Genomic DNA, 16,489 nt, shown 5'->3' on the forward strand with positions numbered 1-16,489 from the left:
GTTCTCAGCTGGAAACCACTGTTATTTTTGGTAATTAAAATGTAGTTTTTATTTATTTTTTATTTAATAAAGATACTAAATAGAAACAATTTAGTAGGTTTACAGATATTTACCTGAATGTGTAGCAACAAGGTAGGTCAAAGGACCTTTAACAACCTCCACAGAAGGGAAGTTCATGTCCAAATCCTGGGATCATTGTAATGGGGGGTAAACAAGGTTGCTTCTGATGGTAATATTAATGCACATGTTTTTGTTCTGTTCTTTCTAGGAAGCCTTACAATCAGATCAAAAATCGGTACAGTGATGTCCTCTGTTTGGACCAGTCCAGAGTAAAACTAAATCTTGTGGATGATGATGATGATGAGGTACTACAGCATAGAGATAAATTACAAAATATTTTATGCCTTGGCTCACCACACACCAGCGACCCCTGTGGCTGGCTGGGCGCCTGCAGGCTGGCCTGTATGCAATTCAGAAATGCGTGGTCCTCCAACTCGGAAGTTCTGAATATGGCTGCACGGCGGGCTTGCAGAGTGAAAAAAGCGGACGGCTGACGGCACTCGTTTCGGAGGACGCGAGTGCTCGTCTTCGTCTCTCCTAAGTTAGTTCGGGGGTTGCAGCGGTGAGCCAGGTTGAAGAATAATTGGACATTCCAAAAATTGGGAGAAAATTTGAAAAATGAATAAAAATAATTGTTAAAAAAAATAAAAAATTAGCTCTTCATATTTTGATTATTATGGAAAGTTATTACATACCAAGCTACATATTTTGGGTTAAATAGGGACATTTTAAAAAATTAATTGGCATTACTTTTTTTTTTTTTTTTTTTAATTGTTGTTGGAACTTGGAAACCAAAGGCAACACAAACAGTACTCTCAATATTTGACAAGCATGTTTGTGCTATTTTTATTGTATTTTTTTGTGTGCGTTTTATTATTTCTTTAATAAAGACTTTTACCCATTGCATTTGCAAGACACGTATTGCCTAGCAACAATTTTCTCTGATAATCAAGTTCACTACAATGTAACATTAGTTTTACATTTCATCTGTTATAGTAACAATGTTTTTCATTTCTTGTAGACATCTGACTATATCAATGCAAGTTTTATGGATGGATATAAAAGAAAGAATGCATACATAGCCGCACAGGGTAAGTAGATTATTTTGTTTTACAGTATTTTGGGGTTTCATTTTGTGTGTTTGATTGTGTTAAAATGTTACAATTGGATGATTCAAAATGGAGATGGGTGACATTCACAAATGCTTGCCATTTCCAGATTCTGGCAAATATATTCGTAGTTCAGCAATTGAATTTTACAGAAGTTTGATGGGGATACTTTTTGTCAGCCACTTAGTGTTTTGATAACAGCTTGCTTAAGTGGTAATTTTAACAGATGTTTAATGTTAATACATCAGCATATTTAAAATGCAAAGCAAAGGAGCCTATGGCTGTATTTGTACAGTCAGCACTGCTTTATCGGGACACCTCGGGAGATATCCCGAATTAAGCGACTGTCCCAATTACACGAGAGGTATTTGAGAATACCTTAATCACACTTGTATTCATAATTTACTACTTGCACAAGAGTGAAGTATTTTTTACTGTTTTTATTATTTCTAAGTGAAAAGAAAGAATGAAATCACATCACATTCCAAAAAAAAAGAATCTCTTATACTTACGCTGCAGCCACGCCTATTGAACAAGGTACTGTATAGGAAATTATGCAAAAATGCAATACAGTAATCCGTCGCATATCCGACTGCGGTGGGACCAGAGTAAGGGTGGATATGTAAAAAGTCGGATGAATGAATCCTGTTTTAAATACCATTATACACAGTTGTAACAATTACTATATTCATGCAATTATTGTTTGGAGATTCAGCTTTTATTAGGGAGCTCCCCTAAATCCCTTGTTTAGAATGATACAGGGTATTAATGCTTGTGACAGGGTAGCCGTCTGTCGTGTGGGTGCGTGCATTCGCTGCGGAGTGCCAGGAGATTAAGACGGAGACTGAAGCTGATAGGCGAACAGGATTTATTTACATATCAACACACTGAAAAGCTCCTGTGACACTACCAGCAATGGTAGCGCATGGAGCACATACTACACAGTGTACAACAACTTTGGTAGGATCTACAATATCTGAACTAATCTTCTCTGTTCAATAATAAACTAACGTTGCTGAAGAGGTTGATCATGGTGGATAAACGGTTAGGGCAGATACGCGACGGATTACTGTACATAATGGGCAGATAATTGAAACATTTTCCCCAAGAAACATTTGTAATCGTTATTTCTAATTGGAGTCATAAAACATGAGTCCGGAGAGTTCTGTTTTGGGTTTAGGAGCAGCCTAAGAAACTAACTCACAAATGACAGGTGAGGCAAAAACCACCTGTTTATGCAATTTACTGTAGTCACAGTGTAATCACTATTCAAACCTGTCTTGCTCTGAAAAGTGATCTCCTTTCATCATTTGAAAATACTGTATCCCAATTAAATGAAATGACATCCCAATTAAACAACATAAATGGCATTGGGAAGAACTGTCCCGGAGTTCAGTCCCATTTAAGCAGAAATCCAGATTTATTAATGTCCCAATTACGTGGCGCCGACTCATTTCCAGTATCCCCAGATTTTGTTGTCATGCATTTCAAAAACCATACAAGGGTTAAAATACACCAGCTTTTCTATCTGAGAGTCTTGCAGATTTATTTCAATTAAATTTGATGTTGCAAGTAGTCAAATGTAATAACTAGTAAACAGCGTTGAATGATTCATGATTTGTTTTTATTGTCTTTTTAAACTTTTTTTTCTGCTGAGTTATTATAACAGCATAGGACTTGGTTATCTTGTACTTTCCTAACTCTTGATTAATTTCTTTAGGTCCTTTGCCAAAAACATTTGTTGACTTCTGGCGTATGGTATGGGAACAAAAGGTTTTAATTATTGTAATGACAACAAGGTAATTATTTCATAACAATCTGATTTAATCCTGGTATTTGATTTCAATTTTTCTATTGAGTAGAATACAACATGAAATGAAATCATTAATTTACAAAATGCTGTTATTGTTTTCAGAGTTGTGGAAAGGGGTAGAATAAAATGTGGACAATACTGGCCACTTGAGGTTGGGCAAACTGAAGAATATGGGCAGTTTTTAATTAGAAATATTCATATAGAGATGTTTCAAGACTTCAAGCTTTCCCATTTAGAAGTTTACAACAAGGAGGTAAGATATGTCTGAGCCATCCTAACAAATGCATATTTAAATGTTCATTGTCATTTTACTAACTAATGACATCTTAAGCATTAATATTAATGCACCAGTTTAATTAAACTGAAAACAATGTAGTGATGCATATATACAATTAAAGGTAGAATAATGGTAGATGGTTATAATTTGTTCCATATTTTGATTTAAAATGTTAAAACATTTAAATAAGACTAGCTAAAAGTGTATTTTATATAATTAGTTCCATATTACAGGCTGTCTAAATTACTTTAATCTGTAACAGTCACTCTGTGGCAAATTGAACCACAAGTGTACTGCTAAACACCTGCACCCATAAGTACAAAATAGTTGTGGTAGCTTATTGGGAATACATTACTTTACATTTTCTCTAGATGTATTTGAGCAGTATACTTTTTTTTTTTTTGGTCCCCCTTGAAGGAATTGTTAATTTAGAAAAGCATTAACCCACAAATGTCTTTACAATTATTTACAAATGCTACCTGTTGTGCCATACAATGTTTCATTCGATGTCTGTGTTGCCCTCAACCAAAGGAACAATCTTTCATAGATGTCTCTGTTCTATTTTTCTTCAGACCGGAGAGAGCAGAGATGTTGCACACTATCTGTATATGAGTTGGCCTGATTTTGGTGTACCAAAATCGGCCTCTGCCATGCTAGATTTCAGATCCCAGGTAAAACAGCATCAGGAAGCAGCGCTTCAGGCTTTTGGATCTGAATGGACTGGTCCCCCTGGAGGTCCACCTATTGTTGTTCATTGCAGTGCAGGAATTGGAAGAACAGGTACAAGAACAAATATTACTTCTGTGTTTTATGTTTTGGTATTTAGAAAGAATCATATGTTAAAGTACTGTACATGTAGTTGAGCAAATATATATTCACTAACATTCACTAACTTTACATAATAAAAGGGCATATAGTTGTAGTCAAAAGTTTACATACCCCAATGGAAATGTATAATTTCTATACATTTCTCAAACAAATAATTATAGGAAAAATCTTTTGGAGCAAAAATGTTGCTTTTGTGAATGAGGAAAAATTTTAAAAAGATGTGTATTTGCAATTTGTTTGCAAAACTCAAATTCAAAAGTATTCATACCTTGACAAGGAAAATGAAATTAACCCTTAGCGGTCTATTTATTCAACGCTATTTATTTTACATGCGCTGTTTAAAAGTACTTTTTGTTTTCACAGTAAAACAGTTTTAAAAGGCACTGCAAATCAACAGGACACTCAGTACTGCATCTCCAGCCCTGCCCCACCCCTTGTTCGCTGTATTTTTCACATACCTCTTCATAGTCGTGCATACTGATAAATCATCTCCTGATCAATCGTTTTATCACCAAACTCCTCAGTAATGCAATCCAAGTCATTATTTTATTACTATAACATCTCAAAAAGCTCTGCAAATGTCTGTGATATTCTTTGAGCGCTGGATGCGGAAGCAGCTATTTTGTTTGTTTATGGCTGTGTTATCTCTGTGGTGCCAGGGCTATGTGTACTGCTCAGATCCGCCCCGTTTTTTTTTTTTTTCGGCTTCTCTCGGCCATTGAACGGTTTTGTTTGCTTTTTCCGGAGAAAAAACAACAAGAGGCCTGTGCTTTACGTCTTTACGTCTTTTTTCGGACCGGAAAGGGAAAATTGTAATGTCGGACCAGGTCTGACATAGGACCGCAAAGGGTCAATAGCTAGTTGAGGCACCTTTTTAACAATAGTAGCCTTTTAAATGATTAGGATATTTGTCAATGAGCTTTTGGTATGATTTATACATGTATGTATATATATATATATATATATATATATATATATATATATATATATATATATATATATATATATATATATATACAGTGCCTTGCAAAAGTATTCAGACCCCTGACCAATTCTCTCATATTACTTAATTACAAATGGTACATTGAAATTTCGTTCTGTTTGATATTTTATTTTAAAACACTGAAACTCAAAATCAATTATTGTAAGGTGACATTGGTTTTATGTTGGGAAATATTTTTAAGAAACATAAAAAACTGAAATATCTTGCTTGCATAAGTATTCAACCCCCACACATTAATATTTGGTAGAGCCACCTAACAGCTTTGTCTTTTGGGGTAAGTATGTACCAGCTTTGCACACAGATTTCCTCCAGGTTGTTCAGGTTGGTTGGACGACGCTTGTGGACCGCAATTTTCAAATAGTGCCACAGATTCTCAGTGGGAATGAGATTGAGATTGGCCTTGTGCTTGGGATCATTGTCCTGCTGAAAGGTGAATTTCCTCCCAAGCTTCAGTTTTTTAGCGGACTGAAGCAGGTTCTCTTGCAGTATTTCCCTGTATTTTGCTCCATCCATTCTTCCTTCAATTTTAACAAGATGCCCAGTCCCTGCTGATGAGAAGCATCCCAACAGCACGATGCTGCCACCACCATACTTCACTGTAGGGATGGTGTGTCTTAAGGCATGGGCAGTGTTAGGTTTGCGCCACACATAGCGCATTAAGTTTTTGCCAAAAAGCTCTGTCTTCGTCTCATCTGACCACAAAACCTTTTCCCACATCGCAGCTAGGTCACTCATGCTTTTTCTCCAGACGTGCTTTCAGATGGTACTTTTTGAGTAACAGCTTCTTTCTTGCCACCCTCCCATACAGGCCAGTGTTATGCAGAGCTCTTGATATGGTTGACTGGTGCACCATTACTCCACTCCCAGCCACTGAACTCTGTAGCTTCTTCAAAGTGATTGTTGGCCTCTCTGTGGCTTCTGTCACAAGTCTCCTTCTTGTTTGAGCGCTGAGTTTTGAGGGACGGCCTTTTCTTGGCAGTGCCTGGGTGGTGTGATGCAGCTTCCACTTCCTGATTATTGATCCAACTGTGCTCACTGGGATATCCAAACACTTGGATATTATTTTGTACCCTTTCCCTAATCTATGCATTTGTATTACTTTATATCTAACTTGTGTAGAATGCTCTTTGGCCTTCATTTTCCTTCAGATTCACAGCCTGACCAATGATCCTTCAACAGTGGGGTTTTTATCCAGAAAATGTGACAGCAACTTTAATGGTTCACAGGTGGAGGCCAATGGTAAGGTAATTGTGTCCTCGTTAGGGCAATTTCTTTCATCAGTGTAAACCGGGAGCTTCCACAGCACAGTGGTTGAATACTTATGCAAGCAAGATATTTCAGGTTTTTTTTCTTAAAAATATTTCCCAACATAAAACCCATGTCACCTTACAATAATTGATTTTGAGTTTCAGTGTTTTAAAATAAAATATCAAACAGAACGAAATTTCAATGTACCATTTTGTAATTCACTAATATGAGAGAATTGGTCAGGGGTCTGAATACTTTTGCAAGGCACTGTATGTATGTGTGTGTGTGTGTGTGTGTGTGTGTGTGTGTGTGTGTGTATATATATATATATATATATATATATATATATATATATATATATATATATATATATATAATTTTTTTTTTTTTTTTTTTTTTTAAATAACCATTCTTCAACGCAAAATTATTCCAGTTCATTCAAATTCTGAGGACTTCTCTTGTGCACAGCCTTCTTCAACTCATACCAAAGATTCTCAGTCGGATTTAGGTTGGAACTTTGACTAGGCCATTCCAGAACCTTGATTTTATTCTTCTTTAACCATTCTGAAGTAGATTTTGATGCGTGCTTTGGATCGTTGTTGTGTTGGAACGTCCAGTTGCCCTTTTAAACCAAGTTTTGTAGCGGAGGGTTTCAGATGCTTGGCCAATATCTTTTGGTATGTTATGGAATCCATTTCACAATGTATTGGAACTAAGTTTCCTGTGCCATTAGAGGAAAAACAGCCCCATAGAAGCATATTACCACCTCCATGCTCGACTATCAGCGTGACCAAACAGCTTGAGTTTTGTTTCATCACTCCACAAAACCGTTGACCAGAACTCATATCCATCATTCAAATGCCATTTTGCAAACTTCAAGTGATTTGTCCTTGTTTTCCTAAGAGTGGCTTTTTCCTTGGCCTGCGACCATTGAGACCTTCACCATGCAATACTCGACCTGTGGTTGAAATTGAAACCCCAGTCCCACTTGCAGCCAATTCACTTTGAATATCTTTGGCAGTCAATCTCGGATTGTTATTAACCTTCCTCAAAATTCTTCTACTTGTTCTTGGTGAAAGAACCTTCTTTCTTCCAGACCGAGGGAGTGTTGTGACAGTACCATGAGTCTTGTACTTCTTGATAATAGAAACAGTAGTTGAAATTGGGATACTCGGATGCTTGGAAATTTCTTGTATCCTTCTCCAGCTTTGACAATAAGTAATATTCTGCCTAAGGTCTTGAGATAGCTCTTTACTTTTTCCCATATTGACTTATTGGTAATGACAACAGTCATCCTATGCCTCACCCTTTTACACTTCCTAAGAATGTTCACCTACAATCCAGCATTTTCCAGAGTTTCTTATCATATTTAAATTTCTAGCCTATTATCATAGCATCAAAGGGTATGAATACTTTTGAATTCGCATTTTTGGTGTTTTGCAAAAAAAACAATGCTGAAATAATTGTAGACATCTATTTCTTGTAACTTTTTTTTTTTTTTTTCCTCATCCACAAAAGCAAAACTTTTGCTATAAAAGTGTTTTCCAATTTTTTTTTGAAAAATTAAGAAATTATTATAAATTTCCATTGGATATGTAAACTTTTCACTACAACTGTATATTTTAATTAACTTGTAGAAGTAGCCATTTCTAGTTCTCTTTTTAAGCCAAAACAAAATCAGAGGTCATAGTTAGGGGTCTACTTAAATCGCGGTAAATTTACGTATTTTTCACGGGTATGTTGCGGAATAAAATTAGGATTGAGCGGACATTTCGCTGATATGTTTAAATATTAAATAAACCTAAGTAGACAGTATTTCAGAACACTATAAAGCCTAAAAATAGTGGTACTTGCTTCCTTACTAAAACAGAGTGCTGGCATTTGTTAAAGGCAAGTATGCAGCATCCCCTTGCAGTTGACTTGCCCATACATTGAGACTGCACGTCTGCATCCACTGAATTGGTTGGAAGCTAAGGCAAAGCTTTGCTAAGTTATACAGATGTGGAAATCAATCAGAAACAGCCCAAAAACTCGGTTACACAAGGGCATCTGGCATACTTTAATGAAGTCAATGTATGCAGCACGTTCGTTGTCATGTTTTTTATCCCATCCAATAATTTATTTTATTAGTACCGAGTCAAAACAAAGAAGACGTGGCTATTCGGGTCTAAAATTCCAACTGTAAGCAGCAGGTTGAAGCGAGGTGGCTGTGCTGGATCGTTTTAGTACTGATTTAACTTGCAGACAGGAATACTTTTTGTCTGGGCTGACTTTCCAGTTTGGTTTCTGAAAGCTGTTTATTTTACGTTCTGTTCAACAGCCTCTGTAGTAGCCTTTTGTTTAATGTGTGATTCTGAAGCTAAATAGCGATCGATCGTATTTTCTCCAAATACACATTTAAGATATGGAAAACAATTACCTCAGTCTGCATGTAGTTTATTTGGGAAATATTATTATTATTATTATTATTATTATTATTATTATTATTTATTTCTTAGCAGACGCCCTTATCCAGGGCGACTTACAATTGTTACAAGATATCACATTATACATTATTTCACATTATACAGATATCACATTATTTTTACATACAATTACCCATTTGTACAGTTGGGTTTGTACTGGAGCAATCTAGGTAATGTACCTTGCTCAAGGGTACAACAGCAGTGTTCCCCACTGGGGATTGAACCCACAACCCTCTGGTCAAGAGTCCAGAGCCCTAACCACTGCTCCACACTGCTGCCCCTATATAAATATCTTGAAACGATCATCAGCCAAAATATAGTTTGCTTTCTTTGTCGTCCATTTCTACTATTTTACCTCCAATGCTGAAAAGTAGATTTTAGCAACCTAAATGATAACAATGCAGCACCAACTTTGTCCCGCCCCCTCCTGCACAGTACAGGTCACATAAAAGCAGTAAAGACGCACTGTTGGCTGATTAAAACGTTGTCATTTGAATAGTAAACAAGAACGTTAACTGCTTTGGAGAATTTATTTTGTAAATGTTACTTGTGGACATTTTTTGTTTGTTTTTTGCTTAAGTGCAGTGCACACGGGACAGCGAAGGAATAGAAATGGGCTATCTGCAGAAGGAAGATACGTAGTTTACGTCACTTGCGTTGTGCAGTAGTTCATTTAAACAAGTTTTTTTTTTTTTTTCCTCTCCGTACTTGTTTGTATGCATTGGCCCCTAAGAGGTGAATTTCGCGGTGACCCCTCAATTTCACGATTTCCGCGAAGTCGCAAATTAGGTAGGTCCCTAGTCATAGTTTACCACTTGATGCCCCCTAGTGGTCATTTCTCAGACAACCTTACTTAGGAATGACATTGTTTGCAGGAATAGTTGGTAAACATCTTAAATAACTATTTAAGTAACACTTGCAAACAAGGATAATAAACAAATGACATCTGAAAATGTAGATGGTTTATTTTTTCCTTCTTTTCCCCTTCCTTGTTAGGTACCTTTTGCACTCTTGACATCTGTCTGTCCAGACTGGAGGATATTGGCACAGTTGATGTCAACCAGACAGTGAAGAGAATGAGAACTCAACGTGCTTTCAGTATTCAGACCTGGGACCAGTATTACTTTTGTTACATGGCTGTTTTAGAGTACGCACAAAGGAAAGGCTTACTTGCTCCAGTGGAATGGTCTGATTCAGACTTGGAGACGGACAGTGAGTAAGACAGGACTTTTGGGGGGAGGGATCTCCTGTTGCTGTACTTGTGGATTCTGTTACATGTAAGGTATATACTTAAGTGTCAGTTCTACAGTTTATAAAGCTTTTGTCGCATCAAGGAGTTCAAGAACTTGCATATGGGAATGGCAAACTTGAAACCAACTTATTTTTATTTGTTTTTGATTTGCAGCTTAAAGTGTACACAAAAAAAAAACTTGAACATGGATCTTAATATTATCAGTGACTGTTACATAAACTAACCCAAAAGCCAAAGGTAGTACCTAGATTGCTCATGTCTTCTTGACAGTTGGCAGCAGCCCTGTATATTTCTGTAACATACATTTATATTGTGCATAGAAGTTTTGACAAGCATTTCATATGATAGACATGACATTTGCAAGCATATACCGGATAAGCTCATTATAATAAATAACATTGTGTTGTTGATCAGGTCTTAGTGCAAACTATACAGTTCTAGAAAACATGCAGAAATTGGCCTTAACATTTTTGTCATTCAAACTGCCATGCTTTATTATGTACAAAAGGCATTTTTAGGAGTTTTTTTTTATTTTTCTTTATTATTACTCAACCTGACACTACAAAGTGCAGTGTTTTGTTTAGTGGTCAACACTGCCTTACATATATGTGCCTTCAATTTATCTGTAGCACAATGTCTCCAATACATACTAGCAACTGAGATATGCTTGCATACCAGGATTGAATATTTTTGTAATCTCAGGGGTAAATTTATTGTTGCTAGTTTTAAATTTAATTTCTCTTGGTTCAGCTCTTTTTAATTGTCATTTGCAGAATAGAATGTTATGTTATGTTTTTTTGGTCATTTTTGTATTTTATATACTGGTTTATTCAGTTTGTGTGTGGCTTTGTAAATGTTGACAGTATTAATAAATGATTGTTGGTACGATGCTAAAAAAGAAAACGGCATTTTGCTTCTACAACAAAAAAAAAAGTTCTTTCTTGACTTCCTGAAGTTACTTGGAAGTCTTTTCAGTGAACTGAACATGGGATTTTGGATCATACAAGATTCAGGAAAGCAATTTACAAAGTTATACATCCTCTTCCATCAAGCACAGTGGATTTCAGAACTTACATTTATATTTGCCAGTACCATAATAATTAATTTATATGGAGGTGTAGATAGATAGTTAGTTTGAGTATTTTTGCAAGGGATAACTGTCAAATTTCATATTCTGTTTTATTATCATTCCCAGCTGGGGATGAAATCCCCTGTGAAGGCAGAAGTATGTTTGTATGTAATTTACACTTCGCACATGTTTCCATATATCCAGAGAACAACTTATGCAATTGTCATGGAACTTGGTATTAACATTATTTAGCATACATTAATCAGATTCTGGGGAAAAATCTAAATAAAAACTTTGTTGGTTTTTTAAAAGCTTGAAGTTGAGTATGGGCTCCACAGTTGCTCTGGTATACCTTATGCAAGCATCTGTGTTACTGGATTTACACATTTGTGTTAGGAGCCAAGTATTAGGTCCACTGCTATAAATTATAATTTCTCTGTGTATAAATCAACACCTTATTAATAACAAATATTAAGAAAACAAACATTTGGCAATGTCTCTGTGAAATTTAAATAAAGTTTGTATAAATGGTAGTTTGCCAAAAAAAAGCAAATATGAGTATTGTAGAAATAATCTGAGAACGTGATTGCTACATGTGTTCAACAGATGGCTCCAAGTGATCTGCTTTCATAAGAACACTCTACATCACAGATGTCATTATAGAATACTACTGCATGAATATACTGCATGTAATGGTTTTGGCCATTTAAAAGGCCCTATGTTTAGAACTTAGTTATAGTCCTTGAAAACAAGCAAATGTTCATGGATTTTTTTTTTAAGATTGGCCAGGCAAGGATGACTTCTTTCAAACCATCTGCACTTTATCCTAGCTTTGGAATCAAAGCTAGTCCTGCCTGCCTCTTCATGCCTTGTGCCCAGTAACCAAAGAAAACTAGTTATGATACTGAAGTTCAAGAATACCTGATACAGAGGAAAATATCTGAGATTGAAATTATTTCCTAAATTGTCGAGTTGGAAGTAATTGCATAAAGTGATATTCTGACTAGGCACTTCGGGACAATTGTATTGTCCCAAACATAGTCACTTGGATTGAGTACCAGAGGTTGAGGTGACCATAGAAGATACCTGAGGTCCCTGTCATGCATCTCAAACCATTAGCACCCAATTCTGACATGGCAGATGGGTGCATGGTTGCTTTGAAAGAAGCCATCACTACCCAGGTACAAGTGCAGCATTGGTGGGTGGACTTGTTCAGCAGCAATGCTTAAGTAAACTACAGCTGCAGGGATCACATGGCACTTCACAGGATTAATCTAATGAATCTCTAAGAGAAATGCCAAATGCAATTGTATAGCTAGTGTATGTCAATGAAGATAAGGAATCCTTTTTTTTTTTTCTTGTTTTCATAATTTGCAGTTGGATAAAATGATGTGGGGATATTTCTTCCAGTTGTCTGTGGTGAGTGATGACTGATCAAGCAGGTTATCAGTTTTTTGAGCTTGCAAATGTTATGGTTAATGTGAAGTGTCCTGTAACAGCACAGTACCCACATTATTACTTAATGCAGAATAATAAAAAGATACAAATAAATAACATTAATGTAATTTACTTGTTAATTTAAAAGTACCAATTTTGTTTACCTTGAGCATTCTTTGCAAATAAAATCAAAATTTTCAGATACTTTTTGAAGGATGAATTGCCTATCTGGAAGTTAATTGCACACAGCTGCATTTAATACTAAAGAGAAAAGATGAATAAATGAAAGAGGTGAAGAATGAGATTCAATAAAAGAAACAAACAAAAAAACAGGATCATGGTCTTAAAGGAGAAGAACCAGGTGATGATCCTAGCTGAAATATGTTCTTTGTGGAGTTGAAATTACTTTGAGTAACTACAAAATTCAAAGATCCAGTTGCGTATGTTTCCTAATTATTAAAAAGATAAATGCTCCCTGATTAAAACAATGGTGATGGTTACAATGTTCTTTCTCCCAGCCAGTGTCCTGTACTAAGAAACATAGTATTTGGAATTTGTATCATTAAATGTTTTCCCAGAAAAAAGCAGTCTCTAATGTTATAAATACAAACTCCCCATCATTGTTAATTGGGAGAGCAATAAAACAGAAGTAGGTGAAAATCCCCAAAAGTCAGAATAGTTAAAATTAAAAACCCATATAGCATTAACCTTCATGATGAAGCTAAACATTGCAGCAGTTGTATAAAAAAAAGGTTCACACAGCAGTGCCAGTTTGCAACAAAAAGAAAGCAAATATTTGCTGAAAATCTGGATCGGCATTATATGTAACATGTAAAACATTATACAGTACCACAAAGATTTAAATGCTTAAGTAAAAGGTTTAACATAAAAAAAATGTAAGTAGGAACAAGAATATGATGTATGGGATTTTAATTTTTTACAATTATAATTGAAAGTAGATGATAAAACTTGATATTTCTGTCTAGCCCAGAACAAAAACATTTGATTAGACCAACAAAATATGTTGATATGCTGTGTTTGTTGTGTGTTTTAGAGTCTGAGCTATTTTTGCCTGTTTTTTTTTTTGTTTTTTTTTTTTTAATACTGTTGTTAGATTTGTGCCAATACCTCTTTAACTATAAAGGTTACAGGTACATGCCATACTTGAAAAAATATTGTTTGTAACATTTATTTTAGCATGGCCAACTCAAATCTGACAGTGTACAATGAAGCTTCAACATGTTGGTAACATGGGGTCAAAAAATTGAACAAATTGGATAATAAAGGAATTATGGCCATTGTGGCAAAGTGGTTAACAGTGTGCAGGTGATCAATCAACAGGCAGACGATGATAATCCAGGTGCAGTGGTGGTTTATTTTTAAATGCAATTGCCTGATGACAAACAGCGGTAAATAATAAACAATGATAATGGTAAGCAATACAGCGGTGTGTATTGCTTTATTGTAATCCACAGGTTTGGTCCCGAAATAATAAACAGTCGCGTTCTTTAAACACCCACACGAAACACAAAATGCATACACAAGTCCACAGTGAGAGCTAAGGTGCTCGTGGTGTAATTACAGTTCTCCGTGAAATAGTGACATGCTGTCCGGGTTTAGTGCTGGCTCGTGTTAGCCGTCTAAATAACAAACAAGTACAATTTAGTCACGATAAAACACTCACGGTTCATAATGCAGTACTCCTTCCGGTTAGTGTTAACCATTACAAAATGATGAATTTCTTGGTGAAAGCTGGTGTGATGATGGGGGGGGGGGGGGGGGGCTGGTAGAGTCTGCTTAATAGTATCAAATGCCCCCTGACACTCTACTGACCATTTAATTGAATTTGGTGCACTCTTTTTGGTGACGTCAACTAAGGGATTGACCACTGTGGCATACTCGGGGATGAATCAACTGTAATAACCAGCTAACCCCAGTAGAGACCTCACCTGAGCCTTAGTTTTGGGGATTGCCGCGTCCACCAAAGCCTGGACCTTGGTGACTACGGGTTTCACCCTCCCATTACCCATTACAATTCCCAAATATTGTGTGTCTGTTTTGGCAAATGCACATTTTCTCAAGTTAGCTGTCAGCCAGGCTACCCTTAGAGACTGAAGGACAGCCGTGATCCTAGCCAGGTGGAGCTGTAAATCACATCGTCAACATACGCTGCCGCATATTCACAATTTGGGTGTAAAACCTGGTCCATCAGTCTCTGAAAGGCAGCGGGCGCACCATGGAGCCCAAACGGCATGGTTCTGAAATGGAACAGCCCTTCTGGTGTTGAAAATGTGGTTTTCTCTCTAGGTTAAGGGGATCTGCCAGTGTCCCTTCGTCAGGTCCAAAGTCGAGATGAACCTCGTCATTCCCAGTCTATCGAGAATCTTGTCGACCCGTAGCATGGGGTACACATCGAACTTGGCAATAGCGTTATTACGGAAATCAACGCAGTAACGGTTGGTGCCATCCTTTTTGGCCACTATCAAAATTGCACCACTCGCTCCTGGAAGGCTTAATCACCCCAAGTTCGAGCAGCGTCCATACCTCTTTGCTAAAGCCACTTCGTCGACTTTCTGGGATCCGGTAAGGTCTCTCTCGCACCGTGACACCTTGGGGAGAGATACTGGCATATTCAACAAGGTTAGTTCTACCGGTCAAGTCAGAAAAAACATAATTGAACTCCTCAATTAACTTACGCAGCTCTCGTTGCTGATCTGGAAGTAACTGTTCCCCCTTCGAAATTTCTTTAGTGCTAGAGATCTCTAGACCGGGGCCTAAATCATCCTCTACTTCACCTGGGGCTATAAATAAGGCCTCCCTTGCCTGCCAGGGCTTTAATAAATTTACATGATAAATTTCTCTTTCATTACGGCGAGCGGGCTGTCTAATTTCATAATGCACCTTTCCTATAGCCCGAATCACTTCATGTGGCCCCGATTCTGATGAGGGAAGAAGCAGCATTACTTCGGCATTGGGACCAAAGGGGCGGGGTGCACTCAACCAGGCGCTACTCTCTGGCAGTCTGGGCATGTAGATACATATTTCGTCACTTCATTATGAAGCCCTACCCAATAAAATCGAGCCAATATCCGTTCCCTCGTTTTATCAGATCCGAGGTGCCCCGCAAAAGGGATATCATGCGCCAGCCTCACGACCTCGAGCCGACAAGATGGGGGAACCATCAATTGTATTACAGGCTGTCCCGTGCCTGTGGCAAGGTTTACCCTATATAATAATTGCCCCTTAATAATGAAGTGTGGAAATACTAGTGCCCCAGCACCTTCAACATCCTTACCTTCAATAGATTGTACCTGTCCCCAAGTGTGCACTAGTGAGGGGTTGTTTTGTTGGCCCTACATGTGGCGCTTGAGTGCCACATGTCCGGTATATTGAGAGGGGATGGAGTAATGGAGTAGCATCTGCCCTAGATGGCCCAGTAACCTCGCCCTCTCGGTCACACTGCGTTCCGACCCCTTTGACTGGCGTTTGTTACCATTAGAGCATTCTCCCACCAGACCCCAGCCTCGTCTCATTAATGCTTCCTCACATTTTCCGATCCATATCTCTTTGTTAATTTTTCTTGGACGAAAAAGAGGGGAAAACATTTCAGCTTGAAAGGGAAAAATATCACTAATCATTTCCCTTTCTTTTTTTTCTGCCACGTTTACGTGTGTGGTTGAGACTGCCATTAATTTGACCAATTCTTTGTAGTTTGGCCAGTCTCGACCCAGAATTACTGGGTGTGGTAGCCTTTCCGCCACCCCAACTACTAGGTGAAGTTTTATCGGTCCTACCAATAAGTATGCTTTTACTGTCATCGTGTCTCCATGGATACAGGAGATAGCCACCTGACCTTGTGGCTGCCACGACACACCGTCTAAGAGAGCTGCCTTAATTAAGGTCTGCCCACACCCTGTGTCCACTAATG

At 37.4% G+C, this 16,489-nt stretch overlaps 1 protein-coding gene across 1 annotated transcript in view; it reads left to right on the forward strand.

Moving 5' to 3' along the window:
* Window positions 1-10,470, forward strand: part of LOC117409322 (tyrosine-protein phosphatase non-receptor type 9-like) — a 28,404-nt gene extending 17,934 nt beyond the window's left edge. Inside the window, exons 8-13 of the mRNA XM_059003188.1 lie at window positions 269-365; window positions 1,082-1,151; window positions 2,890-2,968; window positions 3,085-3,235; window positions 3,832-4,039; window positions 9,800-10,470. Coding sequence (XP_058859171.1) covers window positions 269-365; window positions 1,082-1,151; window positions 2,890-2,968; window positions 3,085-3,235; window positions 3,832-4,039; window positions 9,800-10,023 — 829 coding nt within the window. The 3' untranslated portion in view covers window positions 10,024-10,470. The remainder of the gene's footprint in view (window positions 1-268; window positions 366-1,081; window positions 1,152-2,889; window positions 2,969-3,084; window positions 3,236-3,831; window positions 4,040-9,799) is intronic.
* Window positions 10,471-16,489: the final 6,019 nt, after the last annotated feature.

Source organism: Acipenser ruthenus, chromosome 2 (genome assembly GCF_902713425.1).
Source record: "Acipenser ruthenus chromosome 2, fAciRut3.2 maternal haplotype, whole genome shotgun sequence".
In the NCBI taxonomy this organism is placed as follows: Eukaryota; Metazoa; Chordata; class Actinopteri; order Acipenseriformes; family Acipenseridae; genus Acipenser; species Acipenser ruthenus.